The sequence below is a fragment of the Diabrotica undecimpunctata genome, chromosome 7 (assembly GCF_040954645.1).
Source record: "Diabrotica undecimpunctata isolate CICGRU chromosome 7, icDiaUnde3, whole genome shotgun sequence".
Taxonomy (NCBI): Eukaryota; Metazoa; Arthropoda; class Insecta; order Coleoptera; family Chrysomelidae; genus Diabrotica; species Diabrotica undecimpunctata.
Genome location: NC_092809.1, coordinates 28,802,338 through 28,828,053, shown reverse-complemented (window position 1 = coordinate 28,828,053; position 25,716 = coordinate 28,802,338). Strand labels below are relative to the sequence as shown.

Sequence of the window (25,716 nt, the reverse complement as noted above, 5' to 3'; positions counted from 1 at the left end):
TTGATTAGTAGGCTTTTTAGTGTGAAGAAACTATTATTAACCCCTTAATGTTTTGACTCCAAAATGAGTTAATTTAAAAAACAACTGAAGAATATCTTAAAATAACTTTGTTATACTTTATTATTCTCGGATGTTTGGTAGTTTAAAAAATGGATAAAAAATGGATAAAAATTGTACTTTATAGCGGTAAGGGGTCAAATCGACCTCGTAAATTTTTTTACAATAATTGGACTAGAGCACTCTATAAGGATTTAAACAGTACCAATAACATTAAAAATAGTTAAAAAATTAACATTTTACAGCCTTAGCAGATGGGGAATAACAAGTTTTATAACAAGGTCTTTACGACCTCGTTCCACCAAATAGACAGTTATTTAAAAACTGTTCACGCAGGGAACGTGTTAAATGGGCGTAATGTATTATCCGTCGAACCGTAATGTATTATATTCTTAACATGTGACCTGATGCATTACTGCCGCCTTCGTGTCGAGAAGGCAACATGAATTTAAAAAAAAATAAACAAAACTTCTGATATGCAATTAGAAACCTAGAAAATAAAAACACATTGCTACTTAAAATTGTTTAATTTCTAATAAAATTTAAATAAATCAAAATATTTATACATATGGAAAAATTGTAATACATAATCATTAACGTAGCCTTTAAACTTAACCTACAGTTGAAGTTATAAGCTCAGCAACGTCTGGATCTGGCGACCTGACAGTTAGTTGCATCGTAACACATTCGCCCAAAGCCAGTTTCGCTCTTACTAGTATGTCAATACCTCCCCTGAATACACCTAAAAACAAAAAAAAAACAATTAAAAAATATGAAAATTTTCTGCAAAATGTAAAGTTGAGATATATGGATTTTGGAAATGATCAATAAAATAAAACTTGGCTGCTATCCAGCTCACATTATCCTGAAGATTATAGTATTATTGATTTTTTTTTTAATAAAAACACGTTTTTTCATTATTGTAGCACATTAATGGTATGATAGATGAATTCCTTCGTCAGTGCTAACAGAGATATAAAACAAAAAAGTATATCTTACCAGCTAGAAGTAAGGTGTGCGTAGATTTACCCTCCGGTACTCTGTCAGTCCTTTCCGCAGGTTGTAATCCCAAGAACTGAATAATATTCTTAACAGCGCCACTTAGCGTATTGATGGTCAATGAGTATGTATCTTCTTTTTCTACATAAGTAGCTGCAGCTTCTTCCCAAGCCGCAGCCCAATTTACTTTGCTTACTTTTTGGATTTGGTCCCCTAAAGTTATTTCGATGTCTTCCAGCGTATATTCATCATCGTAACCTACGAAAAATATGAAAATAAGAAATTTGGGTATTATAAATTTATATTAAACTAGTTTACCATTACAGAAAAATACATAAATAAAAAATTCATAAATATCCATTTGATTCTAGTAAATATAAATATTGCAATATCTACATTCCCCCAGTCATATAAAGTACCCGTATTTGAATCAAGTGCAGGCATTCATGAGACAGTATAAAAGTTTATGACACGATTAATGGCAATTTCAAAATATTAATTGCTATTTTGAATGACAGGAATAGATGGGCGGGACATTCGGATAATAGCCGGTTTGTACTGGAGTCGGACAGCTGACTTTATAATTGACAGAAATGTGTGCTCTCTTCACTTTTATTTAATTTATATGCAGAAAATATTTTCGGAGAAGCTGTGAAAGACAGAACAGCAGGTATAATTGCTAACGGAATCAACAACTTAAGATATGCTGATGACACAGTTTGCTAAACACAGATACTTCTAATCAGCGGTAACAAACCATAGTAAACAAATGGGGTGAAAGTTAATACAAAGAAAACCAAATGGATAGTCATCAGCAAAAACAAAAATATAGCTAACAATCTAACTGATATTAGGATAAATTGAGAAATAGTATAGAGAGTACAATCATACAAATATTTGGGCTATTGGGTTAATGGAAAGTGGGACTTATCTCAGGAAATCAAAAGCAGAATCGAACATGCCAGAACATATTTTAAGAGTCGAAATAGGAATAATCAAAACGATCGAAAACATCTGCCATAACAACACAATAAAAGTAAAACTAGAAGAAGGACTAACTGACCGAACTAAAGCTGGCAACTGAAAACAATAGAGGGCTCAGTGAATCCCCTGGGCCTCTATTGTTCAACCATCATGGATGACCTTATAAAAAAAGTCAGAACGAAAAAAAGGATACCAAATAGGAGAAACACGACTTAAAATAATCTGCTAAGCAGACGACGCAATACTCAAAAACACGTTCTCTAAAGGAATTGTCTTATATGTGTCTTTTTATGCATCAAAGTCGGTGAGCCACTTGATGCCTGTATCGCGGTGTTCTCAAATTCTGTCTCCTGGAATTAGAGAATTTTTATAAGTACATTTAATTAAATCGGTGCTTTTATGCAACGCGTTTATTGTCGCTGATGCTTCGATATGAACTTATTTTGCTAGTGCACAGACGTGTGTCGTTTCATGAAGACGTGTGTTGTTGTCTGGGACCACCTTGATGGTGAACTATTTATCGACAAAATTGAAAAACGACTATCTTTGTGAGATTCATCATCAGATGATTGCAAAAACCATTGTCTTAATAATTTATGTAGTGTATAATATGCGCCTGAAGATTTTTACATTATTTATTGGGTGAACAATTATATATTTGTATACTAAGTTTATAACACACGGATCCATTTTTTATCAATACACACTTTCTTATCGCACGGTACCATGGTCACCTATCTATTTAACAAATTTTATCTGAAAGCGACACGAGGCAAAAAACGCTAAACAAAAGTTTCATTTTGTTTCATCTAAAAAAACCGTGTTTTTGTCGCTAGGCGACAGGCGACAAAAAATGCGTGCATAAAAGCGGCCCAATCTCTTAAAGTGAATATGATTTAAAACACATGTTGCACCAAATTAATTAACACGATCATTTCTCCAACAAAGACAAAATGCCTGGTAATAACAGCAAATCTACTAATATGTAAATTGGAACTAGAGGGTCAGATAATAGAACAAATGATGGAGTTTAAACATCTAGGCATCACACTATCTAGTTACGAAAAGCTCGAAACAAAAGTAGAAGATCAACTGAATAGAACAGAGACGCAGGATGTCTGAATGAAACAGTATGTGAAGACTAACAAAAGTGGAGATCAAATCGGCATACAAGAACATTTTTGGCGTTTTTTTTTAGTTGAAGATTAGATGATGACAGTAGAACAACTGCATATAAAATGAAATCGGGCCCTTTCTTTTTATAAGACCTGAGAAGTTGATAGCACAATATATATATATATATATATATATATATATATATATATATATATATATATATATATATATATATATATATATATATATATATATATATATATATATTAAGGGATTCTACAGTATTCACTGCCTTCCTTCGCGCAACCGTTTCCATCTCTCTCTGTTGTCCCATTCTCCATCTCTTATCGTTTCAACTGAAACACACCTGTAGCCTCCAAAAGTTGCCTTTGGAGCTGCGGGTGAGAAATTGTCGGGTCTCTTCTAACTGCTTCGACAATGAAACAATCGTGAGGAGCCGTTGTTACTTTTTAGCGACTTTGTCTTGATCTTTTCTTAAGCGTTATTAATTCCTGATACCTAGCACAGGTTTAGTCAATCTGTGTTACGTCTACCACTGCAGTTATGCTCCTCTGAGACATTCCTTGCTTCACAAGACCAATAATCTTTCCTCTATATTTTCGTTTTTGTACTCATTAGTTAGTTTATTTATTTTCGTTTAATTTACAACTAAAGCAAATAATCTATAACGTACCGAGCTGTGATTGTTTTATCGGTTTGTTTATTTTCAATAAAAAAATTTATTCCTCGCAACAATACCCAACAAGTTTTTTCAAAAGAAATAATTACTTTTTTGAAATACATGGTGATTCCATATAAGTTTGGTTGTGTGTAGATGGATCTATAACATTCGCACAGTTAACTTTGTTTTTGAACATCCTGAGAAATTCATAGATATGTTTGATAAAATCGAAGAAAAATGTGATAGATATGTAACTTTAAATGTTTAAAATTTGAGATGAGCGTTAAAAATTCAATAATTTACTAATAATTCAATTTAATAATTAAACAAGAAAAATTGTCGACAATATATAAAGAGACATTGCCAAAGAAGTGTGCGACGTAATTAAAATACAACTAAAAGAAAGATATTCTTTCCGAGGTAATTTACAAGCGAGAGAACTGTATAATAAATAGGCATATTTGAAATATTCCCGAAATTTCCTTTACAATTTTTTGAATGACGTATTATTATACTTTTCCTACGTTGTGTGAAACCGAAATAAAGTGAAAATGAAATTAGATGTGATATACATCTTTTATATACACCAAAAAAATATGGATTACAGAGGATCTCACAAAAGGAGAGAGAGAGAAAATGAAAGCTTTAAGAGATAAAGCAAGAGAAATGAGGGAAAATGGAAAAATGGTCAAAATAGGATACAATAAAATCACAGTAGACGGCAAGGAATGGAGATGGTGCTATAAAGAAGAAAAAGTAGTGGAAATAGAGAGTTCAAAAAACTACCAGAGCAACATAAAAAGAACCAAGGAGAGGTCAAGCAACGAATAGAGAAAGAAGAATTACAAAATAAACCGGACAATGATGATAAATGTTTAGTTTTAAGTAGTAATAGGAATAGGATTAGAAATGTAAATGATAAGTATGCCATTAGAAATATGACTTGTGATAGGAATATGGGTATTAGGCTTACTAACAGTAGTGATAACATTATAGTTAGGGGGAATATCAAAAATGGGCATAGCATTAGTAATGAAGGTAGGGAAAAATTAAATATTAGCATTAGAAATAAAAACGGTAATAAAATAAATAACGGATATAATGTTAATACAAAAACCAGGTAGCATGAAATCAACGTTAACACCAATAATGGAGAACAAGAATACAGTAATAAGGAAATACATCTTAACAAGACAAATCATATAGGAATAGCGACATGGAATGTGACATCTCTGACCGGCAAGGAAATAGAAGCTACGGAAGAAATGGAAAAAATGAACGTACAAATAATGGGAATAAGCGAGACAAAAAAGATAGGGAAAGGACACATCAATATCAATGAGAAATATAGTCTATATTATTCCGGAGTACCACAGGGACATAGAGCAAAAGAAGGAGTCGGTATAATAGTTAATAAAAGAATGGAATCAAGAATAACAAACTACGAAGCAGTATCATCTAGAATAATCACAGCCCAAATAGAACTAAAAGACAAGATAGGAATAATACAAATATACGGACCAACAGAAGGTAATGAAGAAGAGATAATGATAGAATTCTACAACGAACTCCAAAACGCATTAGACAAATTAAAAGAGACAAGAGAAAAAATAATAATCTTAGGCGATTGGAATTCAAGAGTAGGTAAGGATATTAACAGGGGATTAGGATGCATTGGACAATATGGGGAAGAAACATTAAATAGAAATGGAATTAAAATGCTGGAATTCTGCCAAACCAATGACCTGATAATAGGAAACACATTCAGTGAACAAACCATTAACGACAAATATACATTTGTGGCTGAAGAGAGAAATGCGAAAAGCTTAATCGACTATATAGTCTATACGAGAAACCTAGAACAAAATATAAAAAACATCTTAACGGAAAAGGAACCCGAACTGTCTACACAACACAGGATGGTCACCGCAAAACTGGAGGATGAAAAAATGGAGGAAGTGGAAAGAAAAGAGTACAAGAAAGTAAATGTAAACAAACTAAAGATAAAAAGTGTGCGAGAATTTTACACGGAGGAAACTAACAAAAGACTGAGACAAATAGAGTGCCAAAAAGAAACATGGACAATGGAAGAAATATGGAATACATACAGTGAAGTATTAAAGACAATAGCAACTGAAGTGTGTGGAATCAAAAAATATAATAAACAGTTGAAAAGGACAAGATGGTGGAATAAAGAAGTGAAGACAGAAATAAAAAAGAAGAAAATAGCATGGAAAAAATACATCGAAACGGGATTAGAAGAAGATAAAGAAAAATACTCTAGGCAGAGACGATTGGCAAAAAAGACAGTCACACAAGCAAAAGCAAAAACATGGAAAGAATTTGGAGAAGAACTTCAGGAAGAATATATAACAAATAATAGAAACTTTTGGACGACAATACGACACATAAGGCAGGGAAAACGAAAGGTAATAAACTTCAGTAAGAGATACTTCAAACCAAATACAAATAAGCCCAGAACAAATAGCTAGGGTATGGAAAGAATATTATGAGAAAAAATTTGATACCGAAGTGATAAAGGAAGACAATATAATCAATGAAGGCGAAGAAAACACAGAGCCAGAGCAAATAAGTAGAGAAGAAGTAATAAAAGGATTATCAAATATAAAAATAGGCAAGGCAGGTGGAGATGATGAAATTGAACCGGAAATGGTAAAATACATGGGAGAAGAAGGAATAAACTGGCTATGCAAAATATATAAAGAGGCGTGGGAAAAACAAACAATCCCTAAAGACTGGCAGAACAATATCATCGTGCCAATATACAAAAAAAGAGAACATGTAAACTGCGACAACTATAGGGCAATATGTCTGTCATCGGTGTGCTTTAAAATATATACGAAAATAATAGAGAAGAGACTGAGACAAGAAGTAGAAATGGTATTGGGAGAAGAACAAATGGCATTTAGACCGGGAAGACAGACAAATGACAACATATATATCATTAGAAACCTAATAGAAAGAAGCATAGATACGGGGAAAAAACTAGTATTAGCATTCATAGACCTAAGAGCAGCATTTGACACGATAGAAAGACATATTATGGGGAAATGCTTGAGGAAAATAAACGTACCTAATGCATTGATAAAAATTATAGGAAGTACTTACAAAGAGGTAAAAGGAAGGGTACAAATAACAGGGGAAAGATCGGAATAGCAAAGGGTCTCAGCCCTTTGCTATTCATAATAGTAATGAACGAATTGATAAGAAACACTAGAGTCAGAACTAATCAACTACAGACAATAATAGGTTACCGCAGATTACAACCGGTAACAATAGAGTCCTTAATGTATGCAGACGATATAGTACTAATAGCAGATTCCGAGAATAAAATGCAGAAACTAATGGATATATGGGTAGAACAAATAGAAGAACTTAAAATGGAGATAAACGAGGAAAAAAGTAAGATAATGATAATCAGCGGCAAAAGAGATAAGGAAGATAATCAAATAAAGATAAAATGTAAAAACTCAGAATTGGAAATAGTAACAACTTACGAATACCTGGGAAGTATAATAACTAATGATGGAAAAATAGACTGGGAAATAACAAATAGAGCAAAGAAATCAAACAAGTTATATTATGCGTTAGCCCCAATGATGGGAAAAAGAGAACTTGCACGAGAAACAAGAATAAAAATATATAACACAATAGTGATACCGACTGTGCTCTATGCAAGTGAAAACTGGACAATTCTGGAAAAACATAAGAGCAGGATAAACGCAATGGAGATGAGACATCTAAGAAGGATAGTTGGAAAGACAAAATGGGATAGATTAAGCAACGAGACTATTAGGAGAATGGCCAACCAGGAACCGATAATGAACAAAATAGCAAAGAGACAAATGAACTGGTATTGGCATCTGATTAGGATGCAATCCAATAGAATAACAAGAAAAATTTATGAAGCAAAAAACATCGGAAAAAGAAAAAGAGGCAGACCAAGAAAAAAATGGATACAGCAAGTAGTAGAGGCGGGAAAACTTAAACAAAAATCACTCGAGGAATTGAAAATAATGGCAGGAAACAGAAAAGAATGGAAGAGGTGGGTAAATGGAAATTAAAATAGCTAGCCCAAATTCGACACCCTGTTAGGGTAAAAGGAAGGGGAGAAAGAAACAAAGAAAGAAAGATGTGATATACCCAAGGTAAATGGAAAACGTTTCCATAAATGTACATCCTTCCTTTTAACTGAAAATATTTGCAAAATATTTGTGGAAGGTATAAAATTGAAATTACTGTGAAAACTCCAACGACCACAGAATTCGTCTTTTAAACGCATAAACAACTTAAAAAACATTATTCGGATCACTTCAAATTCTCAAATATACACGAAAATAATTTTTGGATTAGTTCTTGCGTTCCCAAGCACGAACCGCCACTGCTAGGTATCTCAGAAGTTTTCAGTTATGATCAATGTTTAGTCAACCATATTTTTCTCGATAGCGAGGCACTAGTTCTCAGGCGCCAAGTACTTTTTGGGAGACTATCAAACTAATTCACAAACATATAATATCCACCCACTAGTCTTCTACAAGCTGGGTACAGAGTTCCAGACTTTTGGAATGGGGTATTATGAATATCTGGAAGATGTACAATAAGCTAATTGACTGCAGTACGATCTGTTTCAGAAGACTTCCAGAAAAAAGATAAAACGAGAAAAATCCAATTATCTACATTAATTTGATCTATTTACTCACCCTCGTCAGAATCTGGTATTCCAGTTGAAGGATCACAATCTTTCACTAAGAACTTCAGCACGGCTCCACAAGTACCAACAGAGTTTGGAAGATCATCATCGGGCAACTTAACTACTACATATGTGGTACCAGTTTCGTTATAATGCAACTTTTCACAAGGTATTTCTGCCAAAATTTCGAAGGTTTCACCGGCGTCTATTTCCACCTAAATATAACAAAACATACAGCTACAATGTAGTCAATATAGACATGCCATATTTTTGTATTACTAATTCTTCGTTTTTGACATTCATGTGCATGTTTGTCAAAAAGGTAAAAATAATAATATTATAATAAAGTATATTATTTACAGATTAGAAACTACACTTCTATCAAGTGATTATATAATTCTAAAATGTCGAGGTGAAATATCCAAGTGATCACATAAATCTAAAGTAGGTCTTGCTTCTCAACGAATTGTTTCAATAGAAATTTAGTCAAAACACAGGAATCAGTCATAAAACAAACAAAATATAGTCAAAATCATGTAATATGGCCGGTTTGGGATTAATCGATGATCAATGGGCCTCAAACAATTGTAACTTTAAAATTTAATTCCAGGAAACTTGAAAAGTAAATGATTTAATTGAATATATTTTACGTTCAGTAATGATGTTGGATTTTGTTCTATTAAAAGCAACTGAAATTATTAAGGTTCTGAAACTGTTTTGTGACATGTCTAAATTAAATATTGTGTTTATATAGATTTAAGCCACAATTAATTGTAATGAAAATGACATTTTTAACTACTATTTGACGTTTCGATTTCCTCTCTGGAAATCTTTTTTAAAAAAAGATTATTTAAGAACATTGTATGAAGATTTTAACCAAAGTTGTGTCAACAAATAACCTGAGTGGATTGTACAATTACTGTTGTACAACTGTAAAATGTGTAAAGAGGAGATCTCGGTATAGAGGCGTAGCATATGCTTGGACCATTGCAATTATCAAGATAGAGTGTTATTTGCTAGACCATTTGATATTTGATAGACCATTGCAATTATCAAATTTAGTTATATGATGTAAATTATATATTTAGTCACCATAAAGCCTTGCAATACCGAAAATGCAAAATTGCAGACATTGACAGGAGAACATTAAAAAGAATTATTGAAAAAATCGGCGTGCAAATTATCTTAAGCTAAGTGGAGTAATGCTGTTGAAGGACGAATTTCCAGATCCACATGTTACAGAGAGGCTCACCTCTTTGAAGTTGAATTTAGTACATATAAAGTAAGTTATTTGGTTAAAAAATGAATAAAAACCAAATTGAGAATTCGCAGTTTTGTTGCCAGCCAAAAAAAGCCACTTTTGACGTCACAACAAACGAAAAATAGGGTAAAATTGGCAAAAGAATATAAGGACTGAACTTTTCAGCAATTGGATGGGTATACTTCAGCGATCAGTCTAGATTTGAAGTGTTTGTAGGATACAGTCGAAGTCGGGTTATTCGCAAAAGACATGGGGCGTTTCATCCTGATTGCCTTACAAGTAAAGTGAACTTTGACTCATCGGTGTTGATTTAGGACAGTTTGTCATCTAAAGGTGTAGGAAAACTTCATATTATTGAAGGAATTTTGGAAAAAAGCAAATATTTGGACATTTTAGAAGAATCACTTTTACCGATTCTGGAAAATCATTTGAGATCTTGTAGTTATTATTCTTAAAATTACACAAATCAGAAAAAAGTTCACAATTTTTGAAAAATCTAATGTTGGCCAACTGTGTAAGTAAGTATATATTTAATTTCGCTATGCATCAATCGGATAGTCTAATAAATCTCTAGTCCGTAGTATTAGCAATTATACACACGTTAAAATATTGCCGAATCTGTATTGCATGCAATTCTAGCTGACCCGACAGACGTTGTCCTGCCTCAGCTGTAAATATTAAAATAATATATATATATATATATATATATATATATATATATATATATATATATATATATATATATATATATATATATATATATATATACAGCAGTAACAAAGCAGTAATTTTATGTAAAAAATAGTTAAAATATGGCATTTTTCATAACGTACAACGTACTTTACTTTGTATATTTTCTGTTCTTTCTTTCCTCTGTAAGAACTTTCTACAGAGTATCAAAAAATACTAAATAATAAGTATTTTTTTTTTCATCTGCTCTGGCGAATATCGTACGCTGATTACGTATACTAATTAGTCATATTTTTAACGTTAGTATAACTAGAAAAAGACAAGTTGCAAAAATCGTGCCTCTCGCCTGTTGATACATGCAACAAAGCATCAAAACGGCGTTATGTAAACGCGTCGATATTTTTACACACTACAGTTTGAATACTTACTCTAACGTTTTCTAAAAGCTGGTCTGGCAAGGTATTGAGACAATCGAATTGAAGGACGATGTGATGTTTGAAACAGTGCTTGATACAGCGGACAAAATACTCTGTTTCAGATTCAGTGAGTTCCACGACGTCGGAAGTTTTGAACAAAGGACCTAACTGTTGTATACCCGGAACGTTACTAAGTTTTTCTGCGAAGTTTTCCTCCCTAGACACCGGAGGAGGTCGGACTGGACCTAGAATGATAAAAGTCATTAATTTATTATTAATATTGTTCGGAAACTATTTTCTTGTGCCATTTTTAGTATTATTTACTATCTTTAATGGAAATTGACCACAATTTCAGTTGAAAATACGTTCATTTTGATACCATTTCCACTTCCGAAAAACGATTTCCGAAGTGGAAATTGAAATGTCAATTTACAATTTTCATACTTTACAGATATAACAATAAATGTATATTTCGTAATATATGAACTTGTCTCACTATTATGTCGTATATATATATATATATATATATATATATATATATATATATATATATATATATATATATATATATATATATATATATATATATAGGTCTATACAGTTCTTTTATTATTTGAAAAGGCACTAACATTAGAATAAAAGTCCGCGATCCATACGAGAAGTCTTTATTACATAAAATAAACTGTAATGATGTTATTTATAGGTACACAAAATACGGATAATTGTCTGCGAATTAAAATATCGGACACCCCCGTCGTTAATTGTTTTAACACCAAAGTTTCAACTTAAAACATGGCTATTTGCCTGCAAGATCTAGACCGGGTGTGTCACCTGTCAAATTTGGTGGAAATGGGCCAATTAATAAACAACAACAGGTGTAACAACCTCCTTATTTTAATTCTTTTAAATTCTTTATTTTTTGAAAACTATTTTTGGAGTGAAACATCAAAAACAAACAAAATGTAATTTTTATTGCAATCAATACAACACAATAAAGGTATTATTTTTGCAATATGATAATATGTATTTCCAAAACAGATTGCAAGAGGATTGTTGTAATATTGACATGATTGTCCAATCTTACCTTGAGAGACTAGCAGTCCTTCAGATTTGTTTTTAACTTCGCGTTCTTCTGCTGTTGGCACTGCTGCTATAGGTACGGACTTAATGTCAAATGGTTCGTCAGTTGGATTCTGAATGTATTCTCTAAGCGATCTTTCTAGGGAAGGGATTGATACCTGCAAAAGTCTTACTTATAACAATTACATAAAAAAATTACCTAGTTATGAACGAGACAAGTCTGAACTCTGAATATTAAAGGCAATAAAAATTACTAGGGTATAAACTGCCAATCTTGTAGCATTGCTTAATATTACCTTGTATTCGGTCATTAAATTCGTAGACATGGACCTATGTATGACACTTTTATTTGAAAGACCAATCCATCAAATTTTACAGCTAAACCACACTCTATTCTGGTGCAATCGACTTTTTAGTTTACGACAATAAACTCTAACTGCAAACCCTGTGTGAGTTTTGACCTGTTTAACAATTGTATTCCATTCTAACAACTAACTAATAGATATTCTACGGAATACAGGTAATGACAAAAAGGATATTCGCATTGTGAGAAATATATACTGGAACAGCAAGAGTGAAAATAGGCAATGAATTGTAGATCCCTTTATTTACAACATATTTATTCCCTTTTTATAAATAGGGTGTATAAGAACCTATTACCACTCGTCATTATCTCACTATCCATTTTTAGGTTAATATTTCAAAGGTATTACTGGGGATTCTTTTTTGTTTGTTTCACAGGGGAAATGACCAAAAAGTGATCTTACTCGCAATTTATTCCTCTGAATATATATACATATACATCCAAAAGTTTGGAATATTGGAATATTTTATACTTTTATTAATTTTTATATATAAACTATTCTGGATAGTTAAACATCATTTTGCTTCAATTCTCATCAATACTAAATCAATCTCAAAACCATAAACGATATGCAAAAACATGCTTTAATCTCTTGGAGTGAAAACCATATTTAAAAATAAATTATTATGTATAGATAAAAATAATTTTTAATAAAACTAATAATCAGTATTTGCTCCATTTGCCTGTATGCATGCCTGTAGGCGATTTGGCATGCTGCCAATTAACTGATCGAGCTGGGCTTGTGGAGTTCCCTCACATTCTTCACGAGCAGCATCTTTTAGTTCTCGAAGTGTAATAGGGGGATTGTTTCGTTTCTTCATGCGTGTTTTGAAAATGTCCCAAGCATGTTCAATGACGTTCATGTCGAGAGAATTCGAGTGCCGCTGTAATGTGGATATTGCTTCTTATTCCAGAAAATTGTGTACTACTGCTGTTCGATGAGGAGGTGCGTTGTCATGCATAAACACAAATCCATCACCTACTGTCTTTCGGAATATACGCACGACACGATTTAAAACTACCTCGATGTACACATCACCTGTGACTCTTCTCTCCAGAATCAGTAGTGGCGTCCGTGTATGACTCATAATAACACCCAAAACCATAATACTGCCACCTTCAAATGGGATACGTGTTCTACCTTCTGTTTCTAGTCGGGCTTATTGCCCTGGGACCCTCCAAACCAGTGTTCTTTGCGAATCAGAATCCAAGCCAATTTTGATTCATCAGAAAACATCACGTTATTCCAGTTAGGACCATGAGATGCACAATTTCTCTAGCCCATTGCAATCTTACCATTTTGTTTGTTGGTAGATTAGTTTGGGAACATGTAAGGGTCTTCTACGATACAAATTTGCCGCATTTAGTATGCGTGTTAATGTTTGCCATGAAATATTGAGTCCTCGAAGGCTAGCAATTTCTCTGGATATACCACTTACAGATTCCGGATGATTTCTTCGAGCTATCAATGTTATCAGACTTTGGCTGCTGTTTTACATCGACTTCTGCAACTTCTGGGGCTATCCTTCACGACATCGACTTGAAACTAGAGCTGGAACACCAAATTGACATTTCAAAAAGAAAATGTTGGCTAATTTGCTTTACATTGCATACAATTTTGGATACACGACTGGATTGATGTTACAGATGGGAGTCACGATTCTCAAAAATACAAAAAAGTCAATAGATAGACAACGGTGGTGGGAACCTAGTTTAAGGAAATTGTGACGTCAGCATCATGTAACAAGATAGGAGCTAACGTCACAATTTCAGTTTTATTTTGCTGAAGGTGCTATCATTGTTTTAATTTCTTTGATGTTGCATGACCTTGCCTTCGATCACTTAATTGAATAGCCGAGGAGCAGCTTAGATCTATAGATTCGTTCGTATTAAAAGAAAAGAAATGCAGATATACATGGTATAGTCCAAAAAAGTGAACCCAAACAGTTTAACGTTCAGGGACGTGTGAGATGTCACGTGAGAAGCTTTTACGAATAGAATACAATGGCACAGAGAAATCCAACATGGAGAAGCCTTAAACTTGTAACGTCTAAACGGTTTAACGTACAAAAAAGATATAATTTAGCGAATAGATAATAGATCACTAAAGTCATTAGATAAAAATTCTTTTGTACGACTTTTCTTCCTAAATTTTTATCAGGATGGTATTTGGGAAATATTGAACAATTCAAGGTACTGTTCTAGTATCATTTTAATAATCAATGTGCAATGTCTAACTTACCTGCAAAGAATCCAAAATGTAATTGTTGTATAAACTTTTATCATTTTTGTTAAGTATATTACTATAATATGTAGCTCGGTCTCTAACTTCATCGTCTGAATCCATCTGACACCTCGAAAGTAATATTTGGATATTTTCTAACAAATCTGGACAAGAAGCTCCGAATTGTGCCATGGCAGAGACTGCAGCAGCTCTTACAGAGGGGCATTCCAATATGACACGATTGTAAATAAAACGGATATATCTGGAAAAACAGAGACACAAAATTAGAAAAAACCAAATCCGTCATTTTTTTTTAATTTCCGTCTCTTCGGCTTTTATTTATCTCAGGTTTTTATAGACTTTGTCCGTAAAATATGAAAAACTGAAACACGTCGATTATAATTTTAATTCTTAACAAATTTACAAAAAAACTATTGTGCAGAGATATTTATTGTAAAATTATTTACATTAGATTGTCTACTTTTTATGAATATCCTCATTGTTCATAAAGCAAACTAAATAAAAACAATACCTTAAGAATTTTATTTGACCATCAATAGTTTTTCTTTCAGACAATATTAAATTCAGGCGTGACACTTAACTAACACAACTGCATTGGTAATTTACTTTTAATGTTATATTTACCGTGATGGTTGTTTGGTCTTGGGCCCTTCTTTTCCTAACAAATGTAAGATTCTCACAGCCAAAGAAACATGTTCACAATCTTCAATGAACTCGCAAAGATGCGCCAATCCAGATTCTTTAGCTTCGGGGTTATCTTCAATTAGGGTTATAATGGTATCTATAAAAAAATATGATTACAGAAATTATTTGGTGTCATGTAACAGAAAAGTAAATGAGTAATTTGCAGAACTGAAACAACTTTATCTGACGGAAATATTTGTCTCGATCTGGAAGCCGAAACGACGTAAAATAAGATATATTATAATTTTATTTAGTGATTCCCACACAAGGAATAAGATCGTCTAAAAAAAGTTTAAGCCCTTTTTGTTAGTTCTGTAATATATACAGAAGAATTTTTTTTATAGCCCCTTTTCTATCCGAATTGTCGAATAAAGGCCTCTCCCATTTCTCGCCATTCATCCCTGTTGTGTGCTAGGCGTTTCCACATTGGTCCTGCGACTCTTTTGATATCGTCGCTCCAGCCCATTTGAGGTCTTCCTCTTGGTCTCTTCGCATCGTACGATCGCCAGTTTCCGACTTCTTTGTTCCATCTACCATCTTCGAGACGTTCGTTGTGTTCAGCCCATTTCCATTTTAATTTAGCTGCTTGTTTCGCGGCGTCCTTTATTTTTGTTTTGTTCCGGATTGCTTCGTTCGTTTGCCGATCTATTAGTGAGATACCAAGCATCTGTCGTTCCATGGCTCGCTGAGTTTTTCGAATCTTTCCATGTTCTTTTTTGTGAATGTCCAGGTTTGAGCTCCGTAAGTGAGAACGGGAAGGATACAAGAATCGAACACTTTGGTTCGAAGGTTTTGGGGTATCTTTTTGTCTTTCAGTATGTATGCGAGTTTTCCAAATGCGGCCCATCCCATTCTTACAGAAGAGTTACTGGTCAGTAATGCAATAAAAGTTATTAACAAGGTCATTTAATACTTAAAATAGACAAAACGCGATCTATGTTAAATACGAAATTAACTATTTATTTAAAGAGAATTTATTTAAGAGAATAAAGTTATTTAAATTACTTCTAATACAGCTTCGATTCGGTCTAACTAAACCTAACAAAATTGTGGAACGTATGGATAGGAGCATTTGCAAGAAAAAAAACGAACAAATTTCTACAGAAAGGAATTAGGTAGTCCGCAAAGTTAATGTAGAAGAAGCTCACAAATGTTGCATGTTTATCTAGCAAAAAAAATATTGATGAGAGTAGTGATAAATCTGAAAAATCTTTGAAAGTGAAAAATTTCTACAATCAAGTGCATGAAAGTTTATATACTGCGAACAGACAATTGCATATAAAAATACTGGAGCAGTAATCGTCAATATGTTTCTACTTTTTGAATTTTGATGTAGATACAAAGTGTGAAGACATAATTTCAGTGTCAAATTCAAATTAGAGTGATAATATTAGTGTACAAAACTTATTTTAAAGTAGCAAAGTTACAGTGTCCTAATAATTTATACAGAATATCTTTGTGATCACATTATTATTTGTAATTGTGGTCTTAATGTATACTGGAGGTTTTAATATTAACAGTTTATGAGTGTAATTTTTTAACCATTTTGCCTTTTGCCATCTAAATAGATCCTCTATCGCCTACGTCGCAAAATTTCAGTTGAAAACAGGTCAGTTCTTGTCAGAAGGTGCTATTGTTTACATCGTTGTAAATGTGTGATTTTATTAGAACTTTCTTTTGAATATGTGCCTGGATAAAATATAACGAAAGAAATAAAGCTTCAAATAATGGACTTTGTTGATAAAGAGTAAGTATATAAATCTTATTTTGTATAATAAAATTAATATTAGAAAATAAATAGTATAAAAAAATATAAATACATATTTTTTGTGTAAAAAAGCTTTGATATTTTTTTAAATAAAAAAGTTGTTCGGTTAGGAAATTGACTGTTACATATTTGTAACGCTAAGATGTAATATAAGCTAATTCTCCAGTCATTTTCTACCAATATATCATATGTTTTGTTTTCATTGTATGGTATTTTTAGTAACATTTTTCGAAGTATTAGTATCAGGAATGTTTACAGCACTTTAAAATTTAAAAATGCGGTATGTACCTACTAAGTTGTTTTTTTATTTCAGAGGCCTTGCTGCAGTTCTTCAAAGAGGCCTGACTGTTCAATAAGTTATCGATATAGCCTTTGGAGAATACGACGAGATAGATGATTCTATAGAGGCAATTTATATAGCGCCACCGGATCCAGCTACTCTGACGAATGAGGATTTCGGAGATGACGACGAGGGCGAAGATTTCGACAATTTGAGCAAACGTCAGCTACTTGCCGATGCAGAAGTTAGAACTGCTGATGGAATTACACTAGGAGAAGAAATTCCTATTCAACAGTCAGAATCGACAGAAGGTAACATTTCTTTGGCAAATGGTATCGATATTACACCTGCTCATATGGTATATCCAAAAGTTTCTGAATCCCGGGATTGGGTTTCGGGAGATTTCGCATATAACGAAAAACAATTTCCTGAGTCAGATTAATCACTGTTTGAAAACAAATCGGTTGTTGATATATTCGAAATATTCATAGATGAAGAAATCATTTTATTCCTGGTACAGGAAACAAACCAATATGCTACTTTCAAGAACCTACTCGACCCAGGAGTCTGGCCAGAGGAAATGAAATGTTTCATTGCTATATTTATTCTTAGTGGTTATAATAATCTTCCCAGCAAGGGTATGTATTGGGAGCAAAGTCTTGACACTAGAAACGAACTTGTATATAATGCTATGAGACGCAACAGATTTGAGCAAATTTCGAGGCTTATTCACTTGAATTCTAACGCAAATATTAATAAGGGTGATAAGCTCTGGAAAAGACGGCCATTTATAAATAAAGTGAAGGACAGAAAGTATTTTATTCCTGACAAAGATCTGGCTTTCGACGAAAGTATGGTCAAATACTATGGTAAACATAGCTGCAAACAATTTTTAAGAGCCAAACCCATACGATTTGTTTATAAAGTCTGGTGCCTAAATACAGTGATGGGCTAATTGATTGATTTCGAGATATATCAAGGAAAATCTGTAACTCCTGATATTGACATAGAAAGAAACTTTGGAAAGGCGGCAGCACCACCTGGTGAAAATATTAGAAGACCTACCTGATAATCTGAAATCTTTTCCATTCTTATTTTACTTTGACAATGTATTTACTATCTTCAGTTTATTGTCTTATTTACGTTTGAAAAGATACGGAGACATGGGGTCTATAAGGGAAAACCGTTTACCTAGGAGCTGTCCTTTAGAAACAGAAAATGGCACTGGGCATTGTTTACATTGCTTCTTGATGTTTCAGTCAATAACGCGTGGTGTTTGTATCGAAAATCAAACAACTCTCAGATGTCCCAAATAGATTTTCGAAGGGCTATCGTGCAAGTTTATTTGAAGAAATATTCGTCATCTCTCAAAGGCACTGACAGGACTCCATCTCCATCTTCTAATGCGTAAAGAGTAGCCGATGAAATTAGATATGATATGATGGAAGTCCTAGTGGATAAAATTCCAAACGATAAAAGGAGACGTTGTGCTGGAAGATTTTGCAAAAGTTCAACACGCACAATGTGTAAAAAATGTAACTTAGGTCTCTGTATTGATTGTTTTGTTAACTATCACACAAACCAAAATGTTTAAATTCGTTTTTCATTATTTTCAGTGTTTAAATAAATATAACTGTTTACAGATATATTTTGTATTTTTTGCGCCCATTATTTCCTAGCGTTACATATGTGTAAAAACATATACTGAGTGACTTATAAATCTGAATGCGTAAATTCATTTATTTTTATGTTTTTTAATAAAACTACTCCCAAAAAAATATTAGCATCCATTAAAAACTGCGAAAAAATAATCTGGGCACTAATTAATATTATATGTATATAATTTCATTTGCTTATCCTAGTGTTTCATTTCAATTGTCGCAAGGTATATTTACTATTAAATTATAATTGGCTATTAAAAAAACAACAATACAACCATAAAGAAAGATCAGAAGACAGAAAAAGTGAAGGATTGCAATATATAAAGCCCATGAAACGACAGTATTCATGATTACACTAAAGTGGCTAATTTATTATTAATTGTTATGTTTAATAAATATTAGTTTTCAACTATTTTATTATGGAGCATACTACACTTTACCTGCTATGGATGCTTTATATTCTAAGCCTCCCTCATCTCTTAACATGGCGGATAGGAAATTCATAAGTGTGCCATGTTTCCTTGGAAATTTCAAAGCTAATACCTTAATTGCCTGAATGACAACCACTTTAAATTCATCACTGATTTCAGATACAAAAGTAGCGATTTGTTTCATTAGTCTGTCAACAGAAGATTCAGCACCTGTAAATATATGAAAATTTAGTTTTTAATATGTTAGATAGATAAAAAAAAATAAATTGCTGTCTGGTCTCATCCAACATCTAATAAATAATTAGATTATTAGAAACACTATTATTTTCCCAGTTATATTATAAATATTAAACTAATTCGAGTATAAAACTTTTAAAGCACAACAACTTAGATCACGAGTTGACATGTGATCACGTTATAGTTGTCAAGTTGACAACTATAACATTAATATAAATTCAAAAGCATTCTATAAATATACAGTTGCTTTATATTCAATACTTGTTTAACTTCTTTTACTATCCCTTGTACCCCCTCTTGTTCAGTCTTGGCTAAAAACACTGCTGTCAGGAGACCAAGACAAAAATAATAAGTAAAGTAACGGTGTAGTGCTCGAACCTGCATGGCAATTGCTGCTCAAAATAACTGTTGCGAACGGTCTGCTGGAGATACCAAACCGCGCTTCCTTCCATATTCGGCATTATACACACATTGGGAGCTCTTTAAGTGCAGAACCAAAATTTCCAATTGTCTACATTTGTGGTTTTGGCATTGTACCGACGATATTCGATATAGATTTCAACAATTCAAGTGACTCGGTGAACTAACAAAAATTCATTTCAACTTGAAGAATTAAAACTAAATTTTTAATAATGTCTAAGCGAATGCGTTAAATTGACATTTCGGGTGGAAATCTTAGTATTGACAAAATTATAATAATCATATGAAAAAAAGTTTTTTTTAGTTATTACGCATATCAATCCTATAATTTTCTATTGCCTTTCTAAAATGGTTTTAATTTAACCTGTCTAATGTTTGATTACAAATTCTTTTGAATTAAATTGGTATCACTGCGCCAGAAACTCCCACAAGGATTGCATTGTCCCATGTTCCGTGTACTGAAATGTCAGGGTGAGGCGGACTATAGTAGAATAAATTGCTGTAGTATCTTTTATTTATCAACTCCGCCGAATAATTGTTTGAAATAGATATATACTTCATTTAATTTAGATACAGTTGCACGTCATAGCCCGTGAGGTCACATGATACCAACACGAAATATTTAGGCGGTAGGTGGGTTCTTTTTTAGAATCACTTTGCCGAGTACACTAGCATTACAGCCACTAGACATATCGTTGCCGTTAATGCAAAATGTCATATGTTTCAAAATGCACTTTTCAGGAGACAAAAAAAACTGAATAATATTTACTGTGTGAGTAGTGTTTTTCTCCAAATTAGAAGATATACTTAAAGACAAAGGACAATACTTATTGTATATCTTCTAATTTGGAGAAAAACACTACTCACACAATAAATATTATTCAGTTTTTTGTGTCTCCTGAAAAGTGCATTTTTTAACATACGACATTTTGCATTAACGGCAACGATATTTTATTATATAAGCGTAGAAATAATATTTTAAGATTTCTATTAATGTTAACTAAAAGAAATACACAATAATATGTTTAATTTAATTTGTATAAATGCATTATAAAGCGTTTTTATGAAGAACATTTGTTCGGAACACACTGTAAATGTAATTGAACGAAGGTGATATTTTGGCATAAATTGGTAACACTTATTTGACAGTTGCGGTGTTGACTAATGTTAATCAGTAATGAAAAAAGTGTTGTTTTTGTTTAAGTATTCCATTTTACATCTTTATATGACGCATACAAGCGGCTCAAATTGTTTTTAACTCTTGTTTTGTTTCTATTTATTTACATTAAATATTAATTTGTTTTGTTGTATAATCCACTTTTGCAATAATTATGTGACCTATTTGATTTAAAATGGATTCAGGATTTTTTTATACTTTGGCAACTATGTCAACTTTGATCTCTGTCAATGATAATGACGTGCAACAGTAAGTAAATTAGATGGACTGTAGATGCCTAATTTTCGCACAAATAACTTAAGTGATGGTTGTTCCAGATAGATCATCGTTTCAACGGCTTTATTTACTGTTGATTCCTATTGCTATATAGAAAGGTTTGTTTTGCCAAGACAGGAATTAATAAAACATGTAAAACATTATCAATTCTTGTGAATTTAATAAGCAATAAATTTTTTTTATTGACTATATTCTAAATAACTCTTACCTGTTTTCAAAAGAGTAGTAATGGCCAGTGTAGCAATTGATCTATTAGAATCAGTAATCAAGTTTTCTAGATCCAAATTACAAGCTGTCACTGAGGCAGGGTGGGTGGTGGCTACTTGATTTAAAGTTCTAACAGCAGCAAATCTGAGTGTAGCTTTAGGAGATCCACAAAATAGTTGCAGAACACTTATAGCAGGTGCTAGCACCGTACTACTTGTGAGCTTCAGGTTAACCATGGCATGTGCAGCTTCATACACTACCATTTCAGATTTGTTTCTCAAGCCCATTGTAAATATCATTGTATATGGTGAGTTGAGGAGAGACTCTTGGTCCTCTTCTTCTAAAAGTTTTGCAGTGATTCTTATCTGAAAATAAATACTTATGAATCTTGTGCCACAACAGGATAATTTGAAGACCGAAAATATAAATACACTTTGTACCAATCTCAAACTGATGGAAAAAATGATACTAATATTAAAAATAACCAACAAAAATACAACAAAATAACATTCACCAAAATATACGACAAGCGAAAATCAAATTAATAGCTGATCTAAACAAATCAATCGATCTACATTGATACCAATCACGTAGATTCTCCAAGACCCTTCTTCTGCCTTCAGCCAAGAGATCTTCTTCCTTGAATATTTCTCTGTATTATGAGTCTCAAAATTTCATATTTTGGTCCCTTCATCACATAGCCTAGGTATTCCAGTTTTCTTGTTTATATAGTGGTGATTAGTTGTGTTTCTTAACCAACCTTCTCCAGTACTTCTTGATTTGTAATTCTATCAGTCCATGATATTTTTAATAGTCTGCATATAACCAGAGTTCAAAAGCCTTGATTCCTTTTAAATTGCATTTTTTTAATGTCCAAACCTCAGCTCCGTATAACGATACTGAACATATTATAACACGGCATGGTACATAGTCTGATTTCCAATTTAGGATTTCTGAAGTATGATCATTGGTTTCATTGATCCAAATTCCCAAGTATTGATATTTTTCTACTTTGTTCTATCACATACCCTTTTATTGTCCATATGTTCAAATGGTGTATTATTTGTGGTCGTGTGGTTTTGTAACCACACGACCAAGAAACCAAATGCCATGAGCTGCCAAAAATACAGATTTATTGGCCTCATAAAGCATTTAATAAAATCATATATCAGTTAATATATATGTAAAAGGTGTGAATAGATTGGTTGAGAAAAAAGGTTTGGTTTCAATAATAAGATAATGTCCATTTCAGTCTTCTTAGACCAGACAGAGGTAAATTACAACCCATCGAGTTAGTCAATCCGGCCCGCGACAAAAGGTTTAAGAAAAGCTTGAAATATCTTCACAAATAATTTCAACGAAGATTCCAAGACTTGAAAGTTATGAAACAAACCTGGACCTGAATAAATAAAGAAGGAATTTGTGAGGTTAAAACAAGAGCAATTTTTAATAATTATTAAGTTGAGTAGTTGAAGGAACCAACTACAAAGATTTTTTCAATAATCATGTTGTTGATATTTATTTATATTTCATTTTAAAATCAGAAATTTTCTTTATTTTCAAAACTATGGTTTTTTCTTTAGAATGTTTTTTTTTTGGCTAGAACAGCAATTAAAAGTTAATTCAGAGAGCAATATTTTGTAAATTAAAGAGATCCAATATTTTATATTATGTTTAAATACTAGAACAAGTAGCATGTAGCTCACTAGTGATCAATAAACACTAAAGTACATTCGTTTACCAAATTCCCATCAGTAAACATGAGCACGTGTTGATATTCGCTGTCTCATTCGTCAAGAGGCTATTAAATATAATTTATTACCTTAAGTTAGACAGATTCTCATGTTACAGATCCAAACTTGCCAGCATTTTAAATTCAAATTGTATCGTGTTGATTTTTAAGTTAATATATTGTGTTATATTTATGTTATAGTTATTGTTAAGTTATTTACTGGTCGTGTTATTTTTTAGAGTTTAGTTTAATTGTGATATATTGATTAAATTTCAAGAAATTCTTACACTAACAGTTTCAAAAGTAAATATTTTTAAAAATCATATGATACATAGGTCGTACATCAGTATGACCCTGTTTGGCTTACACGTGGTTCTATTGACAATTGGGAATTTGTAAAATGAATATGGTTTAAACTTTGTCTTCTCTAATAATAAAATCAGGGCAGTAATCCTGCTCAACAAAAAAGGGAGGAAGGAGTAAACACTGTAGTTTTGAACTGTCTGAGAGCTGTGAGAAGAAAGAAAGCTTGATGTTTGGTCATGGCCGCTAATTTTGTAATTTCATTGATATACTATATATATATATATATATATATATATATATATATATATATATATATATATATATATATATATATATATATATATATATATTTACTTTTTATTACTTACCAACATACATAAAGCGTAAGGGCTCTTTAAACCCATTTGATTCAATTTGGAAATCAATTTTGTCACTGCTAGCTTATCAGTCTTCCTAATATGGTATAGAAGACCCAATGCGTGATACTGTACCATTGCACTAAAATAATTCATGTATGAAATTAATCATATTATTTGTGTAGTCAATATACAGACTGAGTTTTAAGTATGGAACAACTTGATTACCTTGAAAATCTTTCCAACATATAAATTTTGGTTTGTAAAGGTTTTGTAATACAGTTGATCTTATTATAGTAGTTACATTGTTGTAAGATTTTCAGTTTTTCTGGAAATGTAATGAACTTTTTTATATCTAATGGATCACCTTGTATTTTTTTCTTTCTGTCATAGTCATCGAGCAAAAAGACAAAAGAGGGAATGTAAAGGTAGTGGGGGCAAAAATATTGTTAGACAGGAAGTACCATCTTGAGAGGCCAAATTAAACAAGGAAAGAGAGTCTTTCCTTGTTTAAGAAATCAAATTTAGTTGGGTTATGTTATTATGTGTCCCAACTGTCACATGAAATCTTATTTATATTGAAGTTTTTTAACAATTGTTTCACATTTTAGACTGTTATCGTTAATATTTAATTAAAATTTTCTTGTCTAAGACACATTCTGAAAACTATTTTATAGCTACTGTTAATAAGTATCGGAAAATTTAAATTTGGCGCATTCGCAGTTCCGGATATGTCCGCCATCAGAGGCCACTTTTTTGGTCGCCTTTTCATAACGATTAGTTTCCCTCTTTTGTCTTTTTGCTCGATGGTCATAGTTTTAGAGTTATAGCTAAATTTATATATCTGTCCAAGTTAAACTAGTACATTACAATGGCTACTATTAAATACACTCGTTTAATTTGAATAATCTTTAATAGTTTATATCTTAAGAGAAATCTTATAACAAGGTCTACTGTTAGTACATTAGTAAAATATTTTTTAACAAAACTGCTGCTGTATTGAAGTAAAAAGTTGTCTTTTTTACTTCAATACAACAATCCTATCCATAATCCTATCCAGAAAACCCACAAGTTTTAATAAATAAATTAGACCAAATATTCTGTTGTCATTTAGATAATATGGATTCCTCATTTTTCTGGCTGGTGATTTTAACTAAGATATGCTGCTTGAAATTGTGGGGTGGCCAGAGACGTTTATGATCTTTGAAAATAAACCGTTCATCAAAGACTATACATGCATACAAGGTATATTTTTACAAATCTTGACATATTTGATTCTGTTGTATCAATCCTCATACATCTGATCATACTGCTCAAAAGGTAAAATTTGAATTAAATAAATTTAAGTCAAATATATACAAAAAAAATGAATATTTAGCGAGGAGAATAGAGATTTAAATTTATGTTGGGAAATGTAGACTGTGTATCTACATACCCAGCCTACATTTCCCAATTTGAGGAATTAGAGATAGATAATCGGTGGGATACTTTCATGAATATATTTCAGAAAATTTTTATAAATGTTTTCCACCAGAGATAAATAAAGCAAATAAAAAAAATCACAAAAGTACTTTAA

General features: G+C 32.2%; 1 protein-coding gene across 1 annotated transcript in view; it reads right to left on the bottom strand.

The window, feature by feature from the left end:
* Positions 1–569: 569 nt before the first annotated feature.
* The window catches only part of gammaCOP (coat protein (coatomer) gamma), a 28,638-nt gene continuing 3,491 nt past the window's right edge, over positions 570–25,716 (bottom strand). The window contains exons 5-14 of the mRNA XM_072536970.1: positions 24,153–24,282; positions 21,748–22,111; positions 19,439–19,639; positions 15,230–15,386; positions 14,603–14,846; positions 12,001–12,154; positions 10,929–11,161; positions 8,560–8,764; positions 1,057–1,314; positions 570–799 (exon numbers count right to left, since the gene is read on the bottom strand). Of these exons, the coding sequence (XP_072393071.1) occupies positions 669–799; positions 1,057–1,314; positions 8,560–8,764; positions 10,929–11,161; positions 12,001–12,154; positions 14,603–14,846; positions 15,230–15,386; positions 19,439–19,639; positions 21,748–22,111; positions 24,153–24,282 (2,077 nt within the window). The 3' untranslated portion in view covers positions 570–668. The remainder of the gene's footprint in view (positions 800–1,056; positions 1,315–8,559; positions 8,765–10,928; positions 11,162–12,000; positions 12,155–14,602; positions 14,847–15,229; positions 15,387–19,438; positions 19,640–21,747; positions 22,112–24,152; positions 24,283–25,716) is intronic.